The sequence below is a fragment of the Vidua macroura genome, chromosome 20 (genome assembly GCF_024509145.1).
Source record: "Vidua macroura isolate BioBank_ID:100142 chromosome 20, ASM2450914v1, whole genome shotgun sequence".
Classification (NCBI taxonomy): Eukaryota; Metazoa; Chordata; class Aves; order Passeriformes; family Viduidae; genus Vidua; species Vidua macroura.
The window spans coordinates 7,454,990-7,478,405 of NC_071590.1; the positions used below are offsets into that span (position 1 = coordinate 7,454,990).

The following is a 23,416-nucleotide window of genomic DNA, read 5'->3' on the forward strand; positions in this document are numbered from 1 at the left end:
CCGGGCGGTGCGGGGGGGGCCGGGGAAGCACCGGGCGGGAGGTGGTGGCCCGCCCCGCCCCGCGCCCCCCCCGCCCCGCGCCCGCGCCGCCCCGCGCCGCGCCCGCCGCGCCGCTCCAGCATGCACGGAGGATGCTCGCGTCTTGCTCGGGCAGGAAGGGGCCGGAGGGCAGGTACCCGCTGCACTACCTCGTCTGGCACAACCGCGCCCGTGACCTGGACCGGGAGCTCAGCGCCAAGCAGGTGGGGCGGCGCGGGGACACTCCCGGCACGGCCCGGCCCGGCCCGGCTCCGCTCGGGCTGATGCAATGCTCGGGGCCGGGGTGAGGATGAGGATGGAGATGAGGGGGGTGATAAGGATGGGGTCGCCGTCTGCTCTGGCGGAGCTCTGGGGGTGTGGTGTGTGTCCCCACCTGCACGCCGGGACTGTGCCTGCTGCCCCCGGGGCTGTCACGGAGCGGTGGGTACCACCCGCGGGTCCCCTGCATCCTCCAGCACGCGCAGCCCCGAGCATCCCTCCGCACGTGTCCCCAGCTCCCTGCTAGGCCTCTGCAGACCCCCGGCCCGCACCCCGCTTCTCAGGGTATTGCCAGCCCCCTGGGGGTGCAGCATTCAGCTCCCCACTCTCAGGCTGAGCCCCTCTGCGGGCGGGGGGACAAGGGCCTTGATGCTGTCGGGGCGCAGCCCCCCAGCCTCACAAGGGTTCTTCTCAGGGTGAGGGGACCCACTTTGTCCCTCAGCCAGGGAACCTCCCAGCCGCCTGGTGATGGAGCGGGGTGTGGGTGCTTCCCAGGCGGGTTCCCAGCCTCCCTCTCTCCCGTGGCGATGCAATTCAGGTAATTAAAACCCAACCCCGAAGATGCAGGAAACCGCAGGCACTGGAGGGAGGCTGACGGGGAAGCTGTGCTGAGCATCCCCAGTCTCTCGGCCCGGGTCCTCAAACCCCAAGGCACTGAGGGCCGTGCTGGATGGACCCTGGTGATGCATGAAACGGGGGTCATTGTGCCGCGAAGCTCCCGCCGGGATGCAGGCGATGGCTCCCGCCACACCCGTCTCTATTGTGGGGTCCAGCCGGAGGCTGCGCCAGCATCGCCCCGGTCTCCCACCCCATGGCCAGTGTTTTTATTTTCGTGCTGATTTGGGGTCAGTCTTCCCAGGAGCTCAGCGCGGCAAAGATCAAAGCTGGGCTCGGCAGACGGGGAGGTGGAGGGGCTGCGGGGGGGCTCTGACCCGCTCGCCTGCAGAGAGGCTCCAACCCTCCAGCCGGGCTCTGCCCTGGCCCCCGCTGGCATTTGCTGGGAGAGAGCAAAGCCAGCCATGTGTGCACCCCAGGGGTGCGGGGGGGAGGGAGGGGGGAGCGTGGGTGCTGCAGGCCAGACTCTGGGGCAGGTGGGGGCTTGGGGGAAGGGGGTGAGAGCCAGCCCAGGCTCCCTGCTCTGTCCTGGGCATCCAGGGACACGGCTCAGCCCTTATCCCTGCCAGAGCATCCCCCGGGTAAGGGGTGGGGGCTGATGCTGTGTGAAATTCTGGAGGCTGGGTGCCCCCCTACCCAGGGCTCTGCCCTTCCTCTGCCTTGGTGACCCCCACAGGGCAGTGGCTCCACGTGCTGCCCCTCCCCAGTGCAGGTTTTTGGGGTTGGGAAGCACTGGGGCAGCTGAGAGCATTGTTCCTCTCCATGTCCTCGTAAGGGCTCTGTGTCTGTCACCCCCAAACTGTCACCATGGGCTCCCATCCACACTTGCCTCCACAAGGGAGCAAGGGTCAGTGGGTTCCCTTGACAGGGACATCACGAGGATGTGGCAGGCAGTGCCATGGAGCCTGTTGTGCCAGGACACCCCTCACCACAGCCTGCCCCCTCAGGCGTGACAGGGACCCGGGGCTGCGCGGGGACACCGGTGCCTGGCACCATCTTCGCGTGCTGGCTCATGTCCCCTGTTGCTACCCAGGAGCACGAGCTGGGGTTCTCCAACCCGGGGACAGCCCCAGTGGAGGGACGTGCTGTGCCACGTGCCCGGCTGGCACAGGAGGAGCGACTGAGCTGCGGTTCTGCACTGCACCGCTGCCACCCCAAAGCCACCCCTGCCCTGTCCTCATCCCCGGTGGGTGTCACGGCCCCAGGATGGGCAGCACCTGGAGGTCTGTGCTGTGGTCTCCAAGCTGGAGCCAACCCAACAGCAGGGCTCAGGACTGAGCTCTTGCTGGCAAAATCTGGGTCACGCCAATGTCCCCTGGGGTGGCTCCAGCACCATGTCCCCACACTGGGGACCCTCATCCTGCCCAGTGCTGGGGCAGGGCTGCAGCTGGGGAGCCCCACTGAGCCTGCTGCCCCTGTCCCTGGCTGGGGGGTGATTGCCTTAATTAGAGCAGTTTCATTAGCGCAATTAAGAAGCAGCAGTCGCCTGGAGAGCATTGGAGCGACACATTGACTGCCAGGGAACTGGGGGGCTGTTTTGCTCCGGTGGTGTGGGCAGACTGGGGGGTCCCCCTACCTGGTGAGTACCTGGGGATGAGGGACACAGGAATTCACAGCCTGGGCAGGGACAGGAACATCCCTGGGGCAGCAGCAATGCAGGACATGCCCAGAGCAAGGCAGGGATGTGCTGCAGGTGAGACTCTGGGCACCAGGGAGCCCATGCTCCACCTCTGCCCATGTCCAAACATCTCTGGCTGCCTGGTCCCAGCTGGTACCTTTGGGTCCTGCACCCCAGATTTGTTCTCCTGAGGGTGGCCTCCCCAAAACCAATTATTTGGGCACTGCCCCACTGCCTCCTGCCCTGGCAGCCTGAGTGCCCCTCTCCAGGCACTTCTACCCCAGCTGGGTGCTGGGGGCACAGAGGGTGCCCCCCCCTTCCCCGAGCCATATCCCCAGCTGGGCATGGGTGTGACGCTGCTTCCCACATGGGGAGCAGGGCCCGTGGGTGCTGGGGGTGCCCACCCGCCACCGCACCAGGGATTCCTCAGGGCTGGCTGAGTGCCAGGCTCCGGGCTTGGCACAAACAACGGCAGCCCCAGCGACGGCTCCCCAGGGCCCCGGGGATCCTCCGAGCAGCCGCTCCGCTCCCGCAGCCGCCCGCCCCCGGCTCAGGCAGGGGAACACGTGCGCCCGCCGCAGCCCACATCGCCCGCCGCGCTCCCGGCCTGGCAGAGGGGGGCTGCCGGCAGCTGCTGCCTGGCAACTGGGCACAACCCCCTCCAAATCCCAGAGGTGGGGGCTTTTCTGGAGCTTGCAGCTGCATCGAAATGTGCAGAGCTGCGTGCACTGTGCCAGGGGCATCTGTGCCCCCCACTGCCATGCCGTGCCCCTGCTCTGTGCTCGCCTGGTGCGTGCAGCCCAGCCTGGCTGTGACGAAGTGTGCTGGGTGCTGGCAGCCACCACCGTGCTCTCCATGCCCTCTCCGTGGGTCTGGCAGTGGCAGCAGGGAGAGGCTTTTGAGGTGCCTCTCTTGGGGGAGGTCAGGGGTGGGGCTGCTCTCCTAGATACTGTCAAATGTTGGCTGCTTTCTGTGTCTGGGAGCTGCACATCTGTGGGAGAGCACTGGGGAGCAAGGTCTGGACACCTCAGTGATCTCAGAGCCTCATTCCTTCCTGGCAGGCCGACATCGAGCAGCTGGACCCCCGAGGACGCACTCCCCTGCACCTGGCCACCACGCTGGGCCACCTCGAGTGTGCCAGAGTGCTGCTGAAGCATGGCGCCGACGTGGGCAAGGAGAACCGCAGCGGATGGACAGGTGAGCGGGTGGCTGCTGCCCTCCATCCTCCTTCAGGCTGCCCTGATGCAGACACGGGCATGGAGATGGGCGTGGGCATGAGCGTGGACACAGATGTGGACATGGACACAGGCATGAACATGGGCACAGGCATGGCCATGCTCGCCCTGGCGCTGCAGCTCCCCAAGGCACCGCTCACGTGGTGCTCTGTGCCCGTGGCTCCTGTGCAGCGCCCAGCTCTGCAGTGCCATGTGTGCCATGCTGTGCCACGCCGTGCCACGGCCCTGGACGCTGCCCCTTTGCCCCGCAGTCCTGCAGGAGGCTGTGAGCACCCGTGACCTGGAGCTGGTGCAGCTGGTCCTGCGCTACCGCGACTACCAGAGAGCCATCAAGCGCCTGGCGGGGATCCCGGTGCTGCTGGAGAAGCTGCGCAAGGTACCTCCCTCGGCAGGGGCTGCGGGGACTGCGGCCACGCGGTTCCCCTGACCCCTCTGTGCTCTCCACAGGCCCAGGACTTCTACGTGGAGATGAAGTGGGAGTTCACCAGCTGGGGTGAGTTCGGGGCACAGCGTGGCTGTGGGGGGAGCGGGAATTTCCCAGCAGAGTCCCCCAGCCCCAGCATCCATCCCCATCCCTAGGTTGGGGGTCACCTGCTCCCTTGCCCCCCGACACCCCCAGCTTGCAGACCCCCATCCTGCCAAGGCATCACGTTCCCCAGGTGTGTCCCCCACCCAGCTCGGTGCTGGCAGCCCCCTCGGGGGTGCAGGTGTCCCCATCCCCGGCTGGGCTATCGGCATCTCTCCCCAGTGCCCCTGGTGTCCAAGATCTGTCCCAGCGACACCTACAAGGTGTGGAAGAGTGGCCAGAACCTGCGGGTGGACACCACACTGCTGGGCTTCGACCATATGACCTGGCAGCGGGGCAACCGCAGCTTCGTCTTTCGGGGACAAGGTGAGGGTGACACCGCCACGTGCCCCTCACTGGGGAGTGGTGCCAGGTGACACGGTGGGGACCGTGGTTGTCCTGCCCCCATTCCCTGCAGACAGCAGTGCGGTGGTGATGGAGATTGACCACGACAGGCGGGTGGTCTACTCGGAGACGCTGGCCCTGGCCGGCCACGACCAGGAGGTGCTGCTGGCTGCTGTGCAGCCCACCGAGGAGCAGGTGATGGGGCGGCTGACGGCCCCCGTCGTCACCACCCAGCTGGACACCAAGAACATCGCCTTCGAGAGGTGGGCTGGGGTGGCACTGAGCTCACCCCCGTGGGTGCTGGCACCCCGGGCTGTCCACGCAAGTTCATGGTGCCGTGTCACCCTAGGAACAAGTCCGGGATCCTGGGCTGGAGGAGCGAGAAGACGGAAATGGTGAATGGGTACGAGGCGAAGGTGAGGGGCAGGGAGCTGAGCTGCCCGCGGGGCTGTGGTTGGTTGCAGCTGTGAGGTGCCCACCTCTGCCATTCCCCCTCCTCGGCCAGGTCTATGGCGCTTCCAACGTGGAGTTGATCACACGGACACGGACCGAGCACCTCTCAGACCAGCACAAGGGCAAGAGCAAAGGTGGAGCCAGCACAGGCTGGGGGGGCAGGGCACCCCTGGCTCTGCCCTCACCCCCTCCTCTCCCACAGGCTGTAAGACCCCCCTGCAATCCTTCCTGGGCATCGCTGAGCAGCACGTGGGGCCCAACAATGGGGTGAGTGTCTCAGGGGTCGGAGGGGGTGGCCCAGCAGTCAGACCTCCCCTCTCACCCCACGGGGCTGTCCCCTCATGCAGACGCTGATCACGCAGACACTGAGCCACGCCAACCCCACTGCCATCACCCCTGAGGAGTACTTCAACCCCAACTTCGAGCTGGGCAACCGGGACATGGGACGGCCCATGGAGCTCACCACCAAGACACAGAAGTGAGAGGGGGAGGAGCGGGCAGGGACTCCCTGTGTCCCCACCTCCACTGCTGCAGAGCTTGGGGTGGGGGAAAGGTGGTGGTCCCCAGCCCAACACCTGTCCCTGGCAGGTTCAAGGCGAAGCTGTGGCTGTGTGAGGACCACCCACTGTCCCTGTGTGAGCAGGTTGCCCCCATCATCGACCTCATGGCAATAAGCAACGCGCTCTTCGCCAAACTGCGGGACTTCATCACCCTGCGGCTCCCCCCCGGCTTCCCCGTCAAGATTGGTACGGACTGGGCTCTGCTGCTGACCTGGCCGGCACAGCCAGCTTCCCTCCTCGCCTCTTTTCCCTTTTCCTGCAGAAATCCCCATCTTCCATATCCTCAACGCCCGAATAACCTTCGGCAACCTCAATGGGTGTGACGAGCCAGTCAGCTCCCTGCGGCACAGCCCCAGCAGCGAGGCACCCTCACCCAGCAGCGACTCCTCCAGCGTCAGCAGCTCCAGCTCCCTCAGTATGTGGGGGGGACACGGTGAGGTGGGATGGGAAGGGGTCCCAGTGGGGTACAGCTGGTGGCAGTGGGTCACAGCAGGGTAAGGGACACACACAACTGGCGGGGTGGAGTAGGAGGGGGACCCCACGGGTGCCCAGCCAGGCCAGCTCTGGTCTCCCCACAGCCTCGTGCCGAGCGTGTGAGATGGACCCGGCGCTGTTCGAGGTGCCGCGGGGGTACAGCGTGGTGGGCACCCACCAGGACGCCCTGCGGGAGGACGAGGATGACCTGCTGCAGTTCGCCATCCAGCAGAGCCTGCTGGAAGCGGGCAGCGAGTACGACCAGGTGGGCACTGTCACCCCTTCACCTCCTCCTGGCTGAGAGACGCCGCTGCCCACCCCATCCCGATCCTCACTCACCCCACCTCTCTCCATCCCTGCATGCCAGTGGGTCAGAGTTCATGCTGGGGGAGCTGGTTTTTGGGGTGCCACACTCCAAGCACCCCTCTTTCACCGGCCACAGGTGACCATTTGGGAAGCACTGACCAACAGCAAGCCGGGCACCCACCCCATGTCGCACGAGGGCCGCCGGGGAGACAGGTTGGTAAGGTCTGGCCAGCCCCCCTGGGGGGAGTGGGTGTGGGTGCCAGACCCACGGGGACCCCACCGAGCCCCTGCTGCCCCCCAGGACTCCCCAGCACACGGCATCCCCGCGTCCCCCCGTGGCCCCGGCGCCGGGGGGCGGCAGGGGGCCCGGCGCGCTGTTCCCCAGCTACGCGGAGCAGCTGCGCCTGGCCATGGCGCTGTCGGCGCGGGAGCAGGAGGAAGCGGAGCGCCGGACGCGCCAGGAGGAGGAGGATCTGCAGCGGATCCTGCAGCTCTCTCTGACGGAGAAGTGACCCCGCACCCCCACTGAGCCCCTCGCCCACCCCGGTGGGGATGGGGACGTGTCTGGGGGCACAGAGGGGGAGCGGTGTGGGGGGAGCCAGTCCAAGAACTGCGGAGGGCAAACGGGGAAGAGGGGAGCAGGATTTGGCCCTGGGAGAACGTCCCCAGAGCTGGGGCAATATTGGGGTGAGGTGGGGGCACCCCACAGCAGCACAGGGTTGGGGCGGGTGTTAACCCTGCACCTGGGGTGGCAGGGACCAGGGAGGGCAACTCCACAGACTGTACCCCTTCTCCAGGACACCCCTACTCCCCCAGCCACCCTACGGGGTGCTGCTCAGCCCCTCACCCCAGGAAGGTGGTGGGGGGCACATCCTGCCCCGGATGGGTGGGCTGCCAGTTGCGTGGGGTCCCGGGGTGCCCCAGAGCCAGGGGACTCTGCCCAGCTCTCTCTTCCCACCCCTGCCCAGGCGCTACCAAGTGCACTTACCCGGGAGCTGCTCTGCCTGCCAACAGGGGTGGGGGCTCAGCCCTATTGAACCCCACAGCCAACAAGGGGCTGCACGGCCACCCCCCCCTCCATGGCACGGGGACTGCTGGGGCAGCTGAAGGGGTGCCTGTGAAAGGCGGCCCGGTGTCACCCCCCTTACCCCTGCTCACACCCCTCCACCCTGCTCGGATGCCCCCCCTTGGCAGCGCTGCACCCCCTCATCCCGGGCACTGACCCCGAGAGAAACCTTACGTCAAATGGTGCTAACCCCGGCCCCCTGCCCCGGCTGCTCCCCCTTTGCACACGGGGGGCCGGGGGCTGCGGGGTGAGGGGGGGGCCGGGCTCGCTTCCCTGGGACTTTTCATAGCTGGTGCCCCTCCCTCCACCCACCCGTGCACCCCACAGCAACATCTGGGCCAAGGCCGGGGGAGCCCGAGCAGCTCCAACCGCGGCCAACACCAATAAATGCTCTTTAATGTTTGTCTCTCTCGGCCTCCCTCTGCCTGGGCCGGGGGTTGGCAGGCAGCGGGGGCTGGCAGAGGGGTGCAGACAGCACCCCTGGCACGGTGGTCCCTCGTCCCCGGTACCTGCCACGCAGCCAAGGCTGGCTGAGCCCTTTATTAAAGGGGTCCAGGAGCAAAGAGCCGGTTGGGAGCACCCGCCGAGGGGCCGATGGGGCAGGGGGCGGTGAGGGGGTGATGGGGTGGGGGTGTAGCACCGTACACAAGCACATCCTGGCCGGGGGGGGCCCGGCAGCTCCCTGTCCTGGGAGGCTGCTGGTGCCCAGCGTGCAGGTCCCTGTGTTGGGATGCTTGGCAGCCCCAGCCTGCGGGCACTGAAGCACCCTCGGGTGCTGCAGTGGGGTGCCCATGTGCCAGGACACCCCGGGAGCAGGATGCGAATGATGCCACTGGAGGCGGGGTCAGGGTCCGACCCCTCCCTGCCCCCTCGGCTCCTGGGGAAAGAACACGGCTCCGGGCTCCTGCCCAAGGTGGGGACTCGGCTTTAATCCCCGGGAGGCCGGGGCAGTCCTGGCCCTGCCCGTGGTCGTGGCCGTGGCCACCGCGCTAGTCCGTGCCGTTGGTGAACTGGCAGAGTTTGTTCTCCAGGTCGGAGATGCGCTTCTCCTGCGCTTGGACCGTCTCCTTCAGGGCACGGATCTCCTCCAGCACCTCCTCCAAGGCTGGCTGCTGCAGAGAGGGGGAACACAGGGTCACCGACGAGTCTGGCCCCTCCCGTGCCACCCCAGGGCAGGGGGACAGCCCCGCTGCCACGTCCCTATCCCCGGACACTCACAGAGAAGTCTGAGTCACAGGTGGAGTGCCTGCGTCGGGGGCCTGGCGGGGGTTTGCTGTCCAGGATGTTCTTCTTGACCACCTTCAGCTCCCGGTTCTTGATGGGGACGTACCCATCCCTCAGCGAGATGAGGATGGGCTCTGCGTCCTTCCCCGACAGCCACTCATCTGCCTCCAGGGCCGGCTCGGGGCCTGGCGTGTCAGGGTAAAGGTCATCCTGGAAGAGGTCTGACTGCGGGAGGGAGAGAGACCATGTTGAGATGTGGGGCGTCTCCTCCCAGGCCCCCATCTCCCCTGGGACCCAGGCTCACCTTGCGTGGCACCGTCATGACAATGGGCTCGCACTTGCGCTCGTGCAGCTTGAAGAACCTGCGTGGGGCACAGGCAGTCAGGTCCCAGCTAACCCCCCTGAGCCCTCTGGCTCCCCCCAGCCCCCCTTGGCTCTCACCTGGCGATCTCACACTTGCTGACATCCAGCCCACGCTTGGGCATGAAGCCCATGCCCCGCTGGGGCTCCTTGCTGCTGTAGGTGTTCAGGTAGTGCACGTAGGGCGCCTCGTCCGTGATCTCAAAGTACCGGATGCTGCTGTCACCCTGCAGGGGTGGGGACAGGTGTTAGCCAGCCCTGGCACCCTCAGGGACAGGGTGGCATGGGGGCGCACCCCAGGGAAGGGGGGTTACCTTCCCGCAGAGGTAGACAATGCTGGAATCGGCGTCGTAGAAGGGCAGCAGGACCCCGTTGCTCGTGTCCATCTCTTGCAGGGCAATGGGCTCCTCAAAGTTATTCTGGGGGGCCGGAGCAGTGGTGGAGGGGTGTGAGCAGTGACCCCAAAACCCCCACCCACCCTGGTTAGTCACACACATTAGCCACGGCACACTGGGGGACAGGGCTTGTCCCCTCCAGGGTACGCAACCCCTGAGGCAGGCAGCTTGGCATGCCCCCCCAGCCCCACTCCTGTTTACCTGCATGGCTGGGTACCCCCCAGCCTGGCTGTACCCCCCTTCCCCAGCACTCCCTGCCTCCCAGCCCCCTCCCCACCCCAGCACAGCACGGCACACTCGGGAACTTGGCATCTTTTGGGAGGGGGATGCAGCAGACACGGCATCCTGGGGCGGGGGGGGGCGGTTAGCAAGGGGTCTGGGGGGCCAAGTTCCCAGGGCAGCACTCCATGCGGCCTCGTTACCGGGTCCCACAAGCCCAGCTCCCGCTGGCTCATTCTGGTAAAGCCCGTGGTAAAGATGTGTCCTTCCCGTGTGAAGATGGCCCGCACGGGCCTCAGCCCTTCGTGGGGGGCAAACCTCTCCTGGGGGGAGGGGGAGACAGTCAGCACGGGGCATGGGAAGGGGGGAAAACGGAGGGGGTCCGGATCTGTCCCCCAGAACAGCCGTTGAGTCCTATTCCATGACGCCCCCTGAGCGCACGCGTTGCCAGAGAGTATCCCCGGCCCCCAGAGCGCTCCCGGCCGGGCTGAGATCTGTGGGATTGGCGCTGGCCGGGCTGGAGCCGCCGTCCTACCAGGTCCCAGAGGCCCAGCTGCCGCTCGCTCATCCTGCTGAAGCCCGTGGTGAAGATCTTGCCATCGGCCACGAAGATGGCGCGGATGGGGCGGGTGCCGTCGTGCGGTTTGGTTTTCTCCTGCGCCGGCGTTAGCGGGTTAAATCAAACACAGAGACGCGCGGTGCGGGGTTAGTAGGGTCAGGCAGGCACTGGGGGGGACCCCGCGGTGGGATGGGGGGGACACAGCAGGGGCACTCACCGCTATGATCTGCTGCTTGCGGGGGTCGATGACACGGACCTTCTTGTCCTTGCAGGTGGTGACGAGGAGGCTGCCGTTGCGGTTCCAGCCCACGTTGTAGATGAGGTCAGTGTGCATGTCATCCAGAGCCAGCAGCATCTCCCCAGTCCCCACATTCCAGAGGATCACCAGGTTGTCACAGCCTGCAGAGGACCGAGGGGGCAGATGCTGTCACCCCATGGATCTCCTGTGACCCCGGGGAGGGTGACCCGGGACCCCCTTACCTGCGCTGAGCAGGACGTTGCGGGCGGTGGGGTGCCAGGAGATGATGCTCACCCGCTTGGAGTGTCCCTCCAGTGTCACCACAGGCTCCGTGATGTTGCGCACGGGGACATAGTCGGGGATCTGCCACACCTGGGGTGGACGGAGAGCGGGGCGTTGGGGATCACCCTGTGTGTGAGCACTAAGCAGATGAGGGCCTCGGAGCCAATTAACCTCATCATTAATCCCAGCTCAGCCTGCGGGGAGGGCGGCAAGGGGACACCAGAAGCGCCTCCATCCTGGAGTGCATCACCAGCATCGGGGTGCAGGTGAGCACAGGGAGGGGGGCACAGCCGGGGTGCAGCCCCCACCCCCCCCCAGCTGTTCCTGCATGCTGAGTCGCCAGGGAGGGTAAATTTAGCACAAACTGCTGCATCATGGAGCGAGCAGCCGCCGCCAGCGCGAACGCATGGCACCGGGGCTAAAAATAGGCCAGTGACACTTCACAGGCGGCGAGGGCGGGGGGGATGCTCTGCACCGCTCCCCCTGCGCCCGCCGCCCCTCCCGCGCGGCGCCCAGCCCCTCACCATGACGGTGGTGTCCTCCGAGGCGCTGGCGATGACGTTGTCGTTGTGGGGACACCAGTCGATGTCCAGCACGGGCGCCGTGTGTCCCGTGACCAGCGGGTGGTTCTTGTCCACCCGTCCTGTCTGCAACGGCGAGGGACCAGGATGAGTCCCCTAGGAGAGACCCTGCCAGGTACCCCCCCAAAGCCCAGCCTGGCCACCACATGGATTGTGGCACAAATGGGGACATGCAGGGGATTCCGGCAGTGGCCAGAGGTTTGCACCCGCCTTGAAGGGGGAAACTGAGGCCCATGGGGCAAATGGGGTTCATCTGGCACAAGGCCTCATAGGGACACAGAGGGGAATGATGTGACCCATGAGAGGCTGTTTTGTGTCTGCTCTGATGGCAAGGGGGGGTTGGGGACCCTCTCCCAGTCTCTCTGCCAGGGTTGGCAGGGCAGATCCCCACTCCACTGGGTGCTGCTCCCTGGGCATGCTGTGCCCCCAGGGAACTGGGGCTGGGGATAAGGCAGCTGGGGGTTTTCCAGGTCACCTCGGTTGCCCCAGGGATGTCACCCTTGGCAGGTGCCGATGATCCCCCAGGTTGTTGCTGCCCTGAGCCCCCACATGAGGAGGGGGTGTTGGGGCAAAGCTGAGGGGCTCTGGGGCCACAGCAGGTCCCCAAAAGCAAAACCCATCAGCACGTTCCCCCCAGCACGTCTCAGCAGGGTGACCAAACCCCAGCATCCTCCCCACTCACCTTGGCAAGGGGCAGGACAATGAAGGCCCCGCCACCGCCGGACTCCACAATGATGGCCACAAACTTGGGGTTGACAGCGCAGAAGGAGCTGTCACATGTCACCTTGGAGACACGGATGTCCTCGTACATCTGGTCTGCCTTCACCGGCTGCCCGAACACGTGCCGGAACTTGCTCTGGCGCACCACGCGGCGGCTCATGGCTGGGGGGGACACGGTCAGGCCACCACCTCCCCACCCTGGCACAGCTCGGAGGGGATTCGGTCCCCTCAGGCCTCGTGTTCCGAGAGACTCCTCCTATTCTGGGCACAGCGGGAAGCCTGGGAACACTGAGGTGGCGAGGAATGAGGATGTGGATGGTGCCGCCCTGACCCCACATCGGGGAGCAGGGGCAGCCCTTGTGCAGGGATGTGGGGGTGCTGCAGGTGCTGGGGGCTGTCAGCTGGTGGCCAGAGCCACTTGACACTGGGCAGGGACACGGCCATGTCATAATGAAGAGCTGTGCTATGACCTGTGGCTGTGCCATACCCCACAGATGTGCCATACCCCACTGATGTGCTGTGCCCCATAGCTGTGCCATACCCCACAGATGTGCCATAACCCACAGATGTGCCATGCCCTGTGGCTGTGCCATACCCCACAGATGTGCCATAACCCACAGATGTGCCATGCCCCATAGCTGTGCCATACCCCACAGATGTGCCATAACCACAGATGTGCAGTGCCCCATAGCTGTGCCATACCCCACAGATGTGCCATAACCACAGATGTGCCATGCCCTGTGGCTGTGCCATGCCCTGTGGCTGTGCTGTACCCTGTGGCTGGCACTGGGGTTGGCACATGAGCTACTGCAGCAGAGTAGCAGGGTGCAGGGGACTTTGGGGTGGACATAAAGGTGCTGTGCACCAGGTCACAGCTTGTCCCCTTGTATCCCATCCTGCATCAGTGGCCTGAGGGTGCCTGGCCTGACCCAGCACCCAGGAGGAGGGCTGTGCCTCCAGAGCTGCCTGCTGGTGGCTCATGCCTCCCTCCATGGATCCCTGTCCCGTGCCACAGATCCCTGCCCCCCACTCTGCATGCCCACCTGGGTAAGGGCTGGACCTGGCACAGACACACAGCCCCATGGGCACACTGGGGTGTGGAGGAGCCCCCCCCAGGGCCTCAGTGGGGTCTCCAGTCCTCAGCCACAGCTGGGCACGATGCCCACAGTCACCAATCTCACCCCCCCAGCCTGTGCTGCTCCTGCGATCTGCCCCAGGGGGAGACCGAGACACTCAGGACCACAAAACCCTTGGAGCTGGGGCTCTGCAGCACCCATGAGCCACTGGCTACCCTGGAGAATCCCCTGTGCTCTTCTGGGTACACAGCCATTGTCAGGAGCCACATCCAGCCACCAAACCACGGCCAGGCACCCCTGTCCCCAGCCCACAGAGGCAGCGTGGGCAGAGGCAGGAGCAGATCTGCCCCTCCATGTCCCAGCCGGTGGATTTTGTCTAGGGCACCTGCAGCGCCCTGCCAAACCACATCTGCCCAGTCCCTGAGTGCCCCCAGAGCCCTCACGGCACTTGAGCATCTTCTCTGGCTTGGCTGAACGGGTTGGAGCTGGGTGCTAAGGGGCCCAGAGCCTGGCACTGCTGGTGTCACCCCCCTGGTCTCAGCATGCTCCCCAGCACTGGGGAGGAGCGAGTGGGCTCCGTGGGGAGCTCTCCCAGCACCTCAACCACTGCCAGTGGGAGCAGAGTCTGGGGTGTCAGCATGCAGGGAAGGAAGGCACGGCCTGGCTGTCTGGGCAGGGTGCAGGGAGCGGGTGGGGTGCAGGCGGGGGGCAGATGCTGTGCAGGCGGAGTTGAGCAGGGTGCAGGCAACGTGTAGGGTGCAGGAGGGGTCGGTAGGAGCAGGTGGGGCGCTGGCAAGGTGCAGGCAGGGCTGAATAGGGTGCAGGTGTGGGGTGCAGGCATGAGAGCTGGGTGGGGTGCAGGCAGGGCGCAAGCGAGGTCGGATGGGATGCCGGCAAAGGGAGGTGGGGTGCAGCAGGACACGGGCAGGGTGCAGGCAGGACAGCCCCGCTCCCCGCTCCCCGGCCGTGCCATTACGTTGCCACAATTGAATCCGCAGCGACTGCTCGGGAACGACCAGAGGTCACTGTCCAAATATAGCCATCTCCGCCGGCGGGCGGCGAGGGGCCGGGGCCCGGGGGGCTCAGCCCCGCTCCCCGCGGCCCCCCGTCCCTCCCCACCGCGCTCCCGCCGCCCCCGCCCCGCGCCCGGCTCCCACCTGCGCTCGGCGGCTCCTCCGCGCCCGGGCGCGCCCGGCTCCGCGCTGCGCCCCGCTCGGCTCCGCTCCGCCCGCTCCGGCCGCGCTCAGCCCCGCTCCGCTCCCCCCCGGGCCGGCCCGGCCCCGCTCGGCTCCGCTCCGCCCGGCCCCGCTCGGCTGGGCTCGGCTCGGCTGGGCTCGGCTCGGCCCCGCGCGGTGCCGCTGCCGCAGAGAACAGCTGAGCCGAGCCGGGCGCCGGGGCCGGCACGGCCCCCCCGCGGCGGGCACCGGAGGGGAGGGGAGGGGGGGCCCGGCCCGGCCCCGCCTGCCCCCGCACCCTGCCCGGCCCCCCGCTCTGCCCGCGGGGTCGGGGGCAGCCCCGGCACGGCCGCCCCCGCTCCCACCCTAAAAGCGGGGGGGGTCCCAAGGGTGCCCGCACCCCCCGGCGCGGTGCGCGGGAGCCCCTCGGGCTGGGAGATGGGAGGCAGGAGAAGCCCCCTGAGCCCTTCTGAAGTACTGGGACAAACCAAGGGGCGGGGCATCACCCCGGGGGTCACTTCTGCACAGGGCTGTGACCCTGCCGTGGGTCCCTCCGCAGCCCGGGGCCAGCCCAGCCCCACAGGGACCGTGGCCATGGGCTACCCCCGAGGCTCCCAACACTCACGGCATCCCACGGGTCCCCACTTCCCCCAGGAAAAAAAGGGTCTGCAAGCCCACCTCAGCCCCAGCTCAGCAGGATGGTTAGAGGCACATCCAGAAATCAGATTTGGGATTTAGTGAAGCCCAGCCCCTGCAGGGATGCCCTGGCCCAAGGGGATTAAGGGATTGTAGGGCTCAGGGACCACAGGGAGGGGAGCAGTGGTTCCTGGAAAGGCAGCAAAGCCCTGGACCCTACAAGGGCACCGTGTGGAGCTGGACGAGCATTGGCTGAGCGGGCAGGAGGGGGCAGCTGGCAAAAAGGCAGGGAAGAGGTGACATCCTTGTTTGCCCGGCAAAGGGGTGGCAGGGAGGGAGGGGGCTGCAGAGGCACCCCTTGCTCGCCCTGTCCCACCACAGCCCTGGCTCACTCTGTGTCCTTAACTCCAAGACACATCCCCAGCAAGTGAAGAAAAGGCCCTGGGAAGCCTTTCCCCAGCTGGTGCTGGCAGAGGAGGAAGGGATGGGGAACCCCAGAGACACTGCCAGACCCACAGTGACAGCCCTGTGGTGACAGCCCTGCAGCCCTGGCCCCACACCCTGGTGCCCACTCAGTTCTGGCCTGGTGGGAAGCTCCTGCATGGACGGTGAGGCTGAGCCCTGGCTTTCTCCTCAAGTCCCTTACTCACAGCAACACCACAGAGACCCTTGCACTGCCTTTCTTGCCACAACGGAGCAAAACCAAAACCAGAGACAAGTTGTCCAGTGCCCAGCTAAAACCTCACATCCCCCTTGGAGCTTAAACTCAGAACACTCCTGACAGCTCCTGTGTCAGCAGGAGCCCAAGGAGAGCACCTGCAGCATCCTGACAGTCTTAAATACTCGACCCCTGGAATCTTCCCCACAACTGCAGCGTGGTCTGAAGTACCTCTTGCTTGGAAGCACAGCTCCATCACTTGGGACACATCCACCAGAGGGAACAACCCCGCTCTGGCTTTCCAGACCCCCACTGCCACCCCATGTTCTGAGAGCCCCAGCCCCAGCCCCAAACAGGAACCACACACCTTTGTCATCTTCCAAAATAAAACTTTTATTCATTCGGTAACAAGAACATTGAATCTGCACATCAGTGCACAAGTTCACATTTAAAAACAGCTGAGCACATCGGTCATAAAGTCTTTAGGGGAAAAGGGGATGATCCCAGCCACCAAGGAAGATCCAGGAGGGGCAGACAGAAGCGCTCCCCTCCCCAGTTCGCAACCCCACCGCCAGCTGCTCGGCCCTGGACAATCCCTACAAACCAGCGCACGGTCGTCACATCTCCAGAAAGGAAAATAAAAGGCACTGGCACCTTCTCTCGTGCCAACAGAGATGTTGCAGCGCGGGCAGGCTGTTAGCACCTCTGGCAGCAGTGCCGGACAGGCGCCGAGCCCTGCACCAGCCCGGGCCCTCCTGCGCCAGGCCAGCGCCTGCCTCTGCCCCACCCCAAGGGCTCGGGGCCCCTCCCTTGGGGAGAAGTGGGGGTGTTTGTGTGGAGCCAGGACCCGATTAAGGCAGGACGCACCGTGCGGGAGCAGGGCCCTGGGGTGGGTATGGCTTCCTCCTGCCAGAGAGCTGCGAGGCTCCTGGAGCCTCCGGCAGGCGCAGTGCCCCCGCGGCCACGATTCCCAGCTCGCTCCTCCCAGGAGGTCCCCGGAGCAGCCGGTGGTGGGGCAGGGTCCCTTCCACCAGGTCTTTGCTGGCAGAGGGACACGGAGCTAATCCCTGCTCAGTTTAAACATCCAAGTGACCCAGAAGGGCGTCACCTCCTGCCACCCGCTGGGACTGTGCCCCCAGGAAAGGGCCGAGAGGGGAGAGATTTGTACAGGTCACAACTTCTCAAGCAGACCGGACACACACTCACACACACACACACCACCCACACACACCACCGAGTGCAACAGAACGCAGTGTAAAACCAGTTTCACGCACACACAGTCCGTTTGTGCAAGGCTCACACGTTACAGTACGGCCGGGACGGGGCAGCCATGGCTGGGATATTGTACAGGAGTCAATGTAAACAATAAAGCGTCCTCCGAGAGGCTTCGCCAGAGACCAAGAACAGTTGCTTTGTACAAAAATGCCCTTAAAACAACATGCTTCTCCCAAACCCCCTCTACCCGCGAGGCTTGTCAGCTGCTGAGCACCCTGGAGGTGCTGCTGCTCCTTGTGGTGCTCAGCAGGTCACAAGAAGCTCTCGTGGGGTGGCTACAGGAACCAGGAGAGAGTCATCACCTCCCACGAGCCACCAGCATGGAGAAGGGACAATTGTCCCCAGCAGAGACCTCTGATGCCAGGGGCTTGGTGGCTTCATTGCCCAGACACTGGAAAAGGAGGTCCATACCCTCCAGTCTGTCCCGTTCCTGCCATCCTGCTCAGAGCCTCCAGACCTCCAAGGCCTTCATCACTCTGCAAGAGAACCACCTTTCCTGACTCCCTCTGCCTGCCCACAGCCTTCTCAGAGAAAAACCAGTTGTGCTGGGCCAGAGCCAAGGACAAGGGGACAGCAAAGCACCTCCCTGCAGGGGCCTCTGCCCCTCTGCTGCTCTCCCCAGCTGAAGCACCCGGAGAGCAGCTGAGTATTGGAAGGAAGCAGCATTTCTGGTCTGCATCGAAGACCCTTCCCAGAGGGCATTTCTCCTGAGATCAAGCTGGGCAAAGAAACCCGATCCTTTTCCTCCTCCTCCTGCCTTCTCAAGGGAAAAAATTCTACACAGGGCTTTTCCCTCCTGAGCAGATCCTTGTCACCAGGACATGCTGCCAGCCAAGCATGCACTCTCCAATGCAAGGCAGGCTGGTGGCAACCAGTCCCTTCCACCCGTGGAGAGGCAGGCAGGCATGTCCTTGGGGGCAGAACGGTGGGGAGTGGAGCCTGATGAAGTCTGTGGGGGAGGCAAGGACTGAACTTGTTCCTTCTCCAGATGACATGAGCCACTTGGCCTTTCCACAGTGCCTGCCCTGCTCCGGAGCCAGCTGGAGCGGGCTAGGAGAAGCCACATGTCTTTCAGTGTCCCAAAGAAATATCTGGCCTCCTGGGCCAGGGGCTTGGGTGACTTCTAGTGACTGAAACGGCCTGGGAAGACATGCTGCTTGACCCAGCACAGGGCTGTGCTCCAGCACGGGTAACAACCCCCTGCCAGAGCTCAGGAAAGGGAGGGGCAGTGCTTGTGGCTGCTGGAGCACAGACAGACCTTGCCCAAGGCTGCAAGGCAGCACAGGAGGACCCTGGGGGGCTACAGGAGGGCAGCAAGGTGGCATTACCTTGCCAACCAGTTGTGGGTTGAGGATACCCCACAGCCCTTCCCCAGGGCAGGCAGACGCTGCTTCCCAATACTCCAGCAGGCTCCAGTGCCGTGTGCTCCTCTCCAGCTCAAGAGGAGTTTGTCCCATCTGAGCCTGCAAGGCTCTGCAGCTTCAGGGCTGCTTTCTAGGCATGGGGGGCTTGGCTGCTGCTCCTCCCACACCATGTCCTCTCCATGCCGGGCTTCAGCAGCCTGAGCCATTCTGCATCTTCTCTTTGCTTTGCTCCTCCCCAGAGGGCAGGTCTGGGCCCCAGCCAAGCACCAGCTCAGACACAGCCTGCCACGGGACTGTGGACAGGACCCAGAGCTCCCCTTGGCCTTTCCCTCTGCTCCTACAGCACAGGGACAACTTGCTGATGCACACAGCTAGAAATGAGGAGCTTTGATTTAGCCAAACTGCTCAGAAACCACAAAATGATTTGCTGAAATTTGGAGCAGAGCCTTCACACACAGTTTCTCCAGGGAGGCAAGAACCTGCAGAATGGCTCGGAGCAGCCAAAGGCTTTCCATGTCCAACTGGCACTCCTGGAACCCAGCTTCCAGCAGGAAGGAGATGGGCAGACACACAGTGCCCTTCCCACAGTGGGACAACGGGGGTTCACACAGGACTGGAGGAGAAGGGATACATTTGGCATCCAGGCTCACTTTTGGAAAGGGAAGACAGCTAATAATGTCAAATCCACTCCCATGTCTGTGCAGATCACAAAGAACAGCGCTGAGTTTGAGTCAGGTGGGTTTGTTTTCCAGTTTACAGAATGCAGTCTTGCCCTTCTTTTTTTTTTTAAAAAAAAACATAGAAAAGACAAAAAAAATATAATATAAATATCATATATACAATTTAGAAAAAAAAAAAGAAAAGAAAAAAAAAAAAAAAGAAACCTCCCCCCCTGCAAAAAAAAAAAAAAAAAAAAAAAAGAAATATTCCAGAAAATATTTTCCCTCTGGGTCTAGAGTTAGGAGTGACAGCAGAGAGGACAAAGCTATGCATTAAGGGCAGTATGTCATGTAACAAAAACAGCTCAAGTTTTGGGAGCCACCAGAAACACCCGTGAGCATGGCAGAGGGGAGAGGGAAACTCAGGCAGCACAAGAACAGCTTTGGGGCAGAGGACAGATGATATGGCCATGAACTTGGAAGGCCCACAGCAGTATTCAAGTAATGGGAGGGTTAAAACCCTAATGAGGCGTTTGTTTTAAAAGAACACTGGCTTTTTGGGTAGAGGTGACCCTGGCAGCTCCTGGAGGAGCTCTGCCCCACCTCAGGACAGAGCAGAGAGCTCTGTGTGCCCCATGGCAGATGGGAGAGATGGTCTTGGTGCTGCCCAGGATTATTAGAGCCCGTCCATTGGGGAGATTTACCCCTGTGTGCTCCTTATGGGGAAGCACCAGCTGAACTGAGCCCTGGGCGTTTGTCCTGAAGCAGCTTTGTGAGGGATCTGCCAGCATGGTGGAGTTCCAGTTTGCAGAATAAAAGAAAGGCCAAAGAAAGGGACCTTGGCACAACCTTCACATTTTCAGGGGCTCTCACCCCACCAACTGCCCAGCACCATTTCAAGGCGTGGGGAAAATTCAAGTTAAGAACTAGGATCTGGTTGTAAGCAAAACTCCACCTTGCCAAAGCAAGCCAACAATCAATTTTCGCATGATAAAGGTGTTCTTTTAAAACAAACTAACAACAACAAAAAAAAGAACATTTGAGGTTATCTGAGTTAAACTTAAAAAAACCCAAACAGTCCTGCAGTCAGAGTCACACACAGAAGAACCAACCCACACCTACATGCGCCAGGAACAGTAAAATGACAATATATATAAAATTAACCAATAAAGTGCATGTTCCTTATATTACACCTGCCCCTTGTGTGAAAGCAACACCACGGGTTCTGGGTAAGAAATCACAGCCAAGGGCCCAGGATCACATCGTGTTGTAGAGGGGATTGGTTGTCCGCTTTTTGTCATTGGTCTTTTTGAGCCTCCTCAGAGGGTGAGTTCTCCCGTGCTGCTGCCGTGGGGCAACAGCCAGAGCTGGAGATGGAGACAAGGAGTCCAGGACCTGCACCTGGAGCAGCGGAGGGCCCTCCCCGGAGCTAGTCCACGTCGGATCTGCACTGGAACACAAACTCTGCTGGCTGGAGCTGCACTCTTTGGCGTACTGAGCCAGCGGCCTCTCCACCGGCATGCTCTGGGCAATGCACTCGGCTGTTCTGAGCTGTTCCACAAAATGCTTGGTGGGCTCCGGGGAGGAGAGGCGATGCTTCCCACACGCGCTCTCCGAGCCCCTCTCCAACCTCCCCCCACAAAAGCCTCGACCGAGGGCAACGCAGGTGAGAAGCACGGGGTTGGCACTGGAAGAGGCTGACTCCCTGCTGCGTAAGTCGTCCTTGGAGAGGTCCAGGCAGTCCAGTTTGGCCAGCGATGCCGAGCGCTTGATGTGGGAGGGTCTGGTGAGCCCTGCGTGCCGGATCCGAGCCTCTATTTCCTTCTCCCGCTGCTTGACCGGCCCGGGGCTGCTGGAGCGCTCCTCCACGCTGAGGCTGCTGGAGCTGTGAGGGAGGCTGTAACACAGGAACGAGATGTCCAGAAGGTCCATGTTTTCAGCACGCTGCCTGCTGAAGTCCTCGCTGCTCAGCTGCCTTGAGATGCCAGCACTGCCCCCGCAGAGAGGTCTGGGACTGTCCCTGAACGCATCTCCCTCGGTGCCACACAGCGTGACCGGCTCATCGTCTGTACCCGTGCTCTGCTCGGTGACACCTTCCAGGTGAATGATGCAGGAGGGGTAAGGAGAGTGCTCGAGGCTGGCTGAAGGTGGACAGGTCACCTGGGCAGAGGGAGAAGCAGCACCGAGGTGAGCAGACATCCCACTGCCTTCCTCGCCGGGGCTGCCCACGGTGAAGGCGGCCTGCTTGCGTACCGCGTGCTCCGGTGGCGAGGGATCCGCTGGAGCCTTCTCCAAGCACATCGAGGGGTTCAAGTTTTCATCTAAAGACGGGGTGGCCGCGGCCAGCTCGCCCTGCTCACAGCTTGTATCGGGGCGCTGCTCCGCAGGCTTGACCGTGAGGGTGTATTCGACGATTTCGATTCTCTTTGGGAGGAGGGAGGGCAGGGATGGCTCCTCCGTCCCGTCAAACGAGACCACTGTCCTGCGCTCTTGTGCCGCTCCCTCCTGCCCCGGGCTGGGCTCTGCGGGCAGGGACTCCTGGGCAGGGGGGCCGAGGGGTGCAGGCAGGTGTCTGCCCACAGGCTGCTCTGCCCTGGGAGGCAGCAGCGGCTCCTCAGCACCTGGACCCTGCGCCTTGTCCCCCTCCGGAGCCATCTCCAGGGGCGGCTCCTCGCTCTTCCCCCGTGGCAGGAGCTCGGCAGCAGGAGAGTCGTTCCTGGAGTTCTTGCGGGTCGGTAAAGTGCAGGCTGGGGCCGTGTGCTGGTGCTCCTGCTCCTGCCTCAAGCGCTCCTCGAACTCCAGCGTGGCTCGCCGGACGGAGCCGGGGCACCACTTGGGCTCGGGCTTGACGGAGCCACGAGGCTCCTGCTGCTCCCCGCCGGAGCTGCATTCCTCCAGGTCTGATCTACCAGAAGACAGCTGCAGAGATGGGGCTTCTTCCTGCTCAGTTGGCAGAGGGTCCTTCTCCTTCTCCTGGTGTCCAGCACAGGCTCCTTCACTCTGTTCTAACTTTTCTGATGCCCAAATCACCTCCACTGGCAGGTCATGCACTGTGTTCCTCTTTGGTGTCTGGCTGAGGTTGGCTGAACTCTCTTTCTGCTGGGCAGGTCCTGTTCCCTGGTTGATTGACTCGATCTCTGTGATAATTTCCTTCACAGAAATGGCATTTTCCGAGTGGGATCTTGTGAGATGACCTGCACCAGGCAGCTCAGGGACCTCCTGCAACACACAAACAGGAGAATTACAAAGTGCATCACCTGTGCTGACACAGAGCGAACAGCAGCAGGTTAGAGAAAATAAGGTGCACATCCCCAAAGGAACAAAAAAGCATGTGGCAGTGTGTGGAGAGAGATCACGAGAGCAGTGACCACTAATGTAGGTTTTTTGCTGTCTCCAAGACTGAATTTAACACACTCCAGGGTGGATTTTCACTTAGACTAAGATCTAAGAACCTTAATTGCAACAAACTCCAAGGAAAAGGTAGCTGTTTTATTTTTCTAAATGAAGAAAAGTCCGACAAATAAAAAGAATCCTAATACTGCTAAAAGTACCATTTTGAACTGAAAACATGAGAAATTCTGCTCATGTATGGAGCAGACAGAAAGAAGTGTATCAAAAAGAATGACCAAGCACTGAAATGCTCTGGTTTCCCAGAGGAAAATTACCAGGGGGACTCCCAGTCCCCACAGACACTCTCTGCCAAATCACAGGAGAGAGCACTGGCCTATTATATTTGGAAGAGCCTTACTGCCTCACATGGAGATGGAAAAGATTCAAGCAATGCAGGATGGAATTTAAATAAGAGAAGCTCCCAGAAAATGATGGCCCCGGACATCATCAATCCCTGTGAGAGTCCTGGAGGCTGAAAAGCAATTATGAGAAAAAGGTACCTAAATTTAGAGGTTACTAAATTTTGTCAAGACCATCTCTCTACCCAGGAGAAGTGAGCCATGACGTGCCCAATCCCATCATTCCAGACCTGGACAGGTTAATTTCTTCCTCCAGCAGTGGAAGCTCTACACCTGCCTTGATTTACTACCCCAATGCTGGTGCTTCCCAAGGAGGGAAAAGGGCCAGTTTTGCCCCGTTCTTTGGTGGATTTCTCAAGTCAGATAAATATCCGTGCAGATTTGGGATGTTGGCTGGGCTCAGGGTCTGGCTTATTAGTGGGTCAAGTCCCACCTTTCTGCTCTCCTGATGCAAAACTCAAAAATAAATTTCTCATGAGAACAGCACAGCAGGTCAGGTCAAGGTCGGCTCATGGCCTTGCCAATGCCAGCAAACTGATGTTTAAGGAAAAAGTGCAGAAAAGGGCAAGTATCTAAAAGTGAAGGAAGGGAGAAGCATCTAGCAATCCCTCCCCAAACACCGTGTCCAGTGAAAGCAGGGCTTGAAAATCCCATCCACAGCCACCCCACAGCAGAAAACAGCCCACAGATAAGGCTGAGCAGCAGTTCCTAA

At 62.7% G+C, this 23,416-nt stretch overlaps 3 protein-coding genes across 9 annotated transcripts in view; 1 reads left to right on the forward strand and 2 right to left on the reverse strand.

The window, feature by feature from the left end:
- The first annotated feature begins 87 nt into the window (after positions 1-87).
- Positions 88-7,936, forward strand: ANKRD13B (ankyrin repeat domain 13B). Its single transcript, XM_053995808.1, has 15 exons — positions 88-242; positions 3,592-3,727; positions 4,017-4,141; positions 4,213-4,258; positions 4,514-4,657; positions 4,749-4,938; positions 5,025-5,091; positions 5,181-5,262; positions 5,331-5,395; positions 5,476-5,606; positions 5,717-5,874; positions 5,951-6,103; positions 6,267-6,427; positions 6,605-6,681; positions 6,770-7,936. Exons 1-15 carry the CDS (start codon positions 132-134, stop codon positions 6,978-6,980), a joined length of 1,857 nt encoding a protein of 618 aa, XP_053851783.1. The 5' UTR covers positions 88-131; the 3' UTR covers positions 6,981-7,936.
- Positions 7,937-8,443: 507 nt separating this feature from the next.
- Positions 8,444-14,443, reverse strand: CORO6 (coronin 6). 5 transcript variants are annotated; one of them, XM_053995802.1, is made up of 12 exons: positions 14,346-14,443; positions 12,075-12,274; positions 11,336-11,458; positions 10,772-10,901; positions 10,509-10,690; positions 10,268-10,387; positions 9,936-10,055; positions 9,433-9,537; positions 9,200-9,345; positions 9,063-9,120; positions 8,753-8,983; positions 8,444-8,646 (listed from the first exon to the last, which is right to left on the reverse strand). In XM_053995802.1, the coding sequence occupies exons 2-12, from the start codon at positions 12,270-12,272 to the stop codon at positions 8,524-8,526; spliced, it is 1,536 nt and encodes a 511-aa protein (XP_053851777.1). In that variant the 5' UTR covers positions 12,273-12,274; positions 14,346-14,443; the 3' UTR covers positions 8,444-8,523. The 5 variants fall into 5 exon arrangements, with proteins under 5 accessions (XP_053851777.1, XP_053851781.1, XP_053851778.1 ...); XM_053995806.1 differs by lacking the exon at positions 9,936-10,055; XM_053995803.1 differs by lacking the exon at positions 14,346-14,443 and having other exon boundaries at positions 8,444-8,643; positions 12,075-12,495.
- A 4,749-nt stretch (positions 14,444-19,192) lies between these two features.
- Positions 19,193-23,416, reverse strand: part of SSH2 (slingshot protein phosphatase 2) — an 87,247-nt gene continuing 83,023 nt past the window's right edge. For all 3 annotated transcript variants that reach the window (XM_053995964.1, XM_053995963.1, XM_053995965.1), the window contains one exon: positions 19,193-22,174. In XM_053995964.1, the coding sequence (XP_053851939.1) occupies positions 20,213-22,174 (1,962 nt within the window). In that variant the 3' untranslated portion in view covers positions 19,193-20,212. The remainder of the gene's footprint in view (positions 22,175-23,416) is intronic.

Excerpts from the sequence above, each read along its gene's own strand:
- ANKRD13B (XM_053995808.1), top strand. The coding sequence starts at position 132 with ATGCTCGCGTCTTGCTCGGGCAGGAAGGGGCCGGAGGGCAGGTACCCG. Across the intron at positions 4,142-4,212 it reads TGCTGGAGAAGCTGCGCAAG|GCCCAGGACTTCTACGTGGA; the intron begins GTACCTCCCTCG and ends TGCTCTCCACAG. Across the intron at positions 4,939-5,024 it reads AAGAACATCGCCTTCGAGAG|GAACAAGTCCGGGATCCTGG; the intron begins GTGGGCTGGGGT and ends GTGTCACCCTAG.
- CORO6 (XM_053995802.1), bottom strand. The coding sequence starts at position 12,272 with ATGAGCCGCCGCGTGGTGCGCCAGAGCAAGTTCCGGCACGTGTTCGGG. Across the intron at positions 10,691-10,771 it reads CAACGTCCTGCTCAGCGCAG|GCTGTGACAACCTGGTGATC; the intron begins GTAAGGGGGTCC and ends GGTCCTCTGCAG. Across the intron at positions 8,984-9,062 it reads TCATGACGGTGCCACGCAAG|TCAGACCTCTTCCAGGATGA; the intron begins GTGAGCCTGGGT and ends TCCCTCCCGCAG.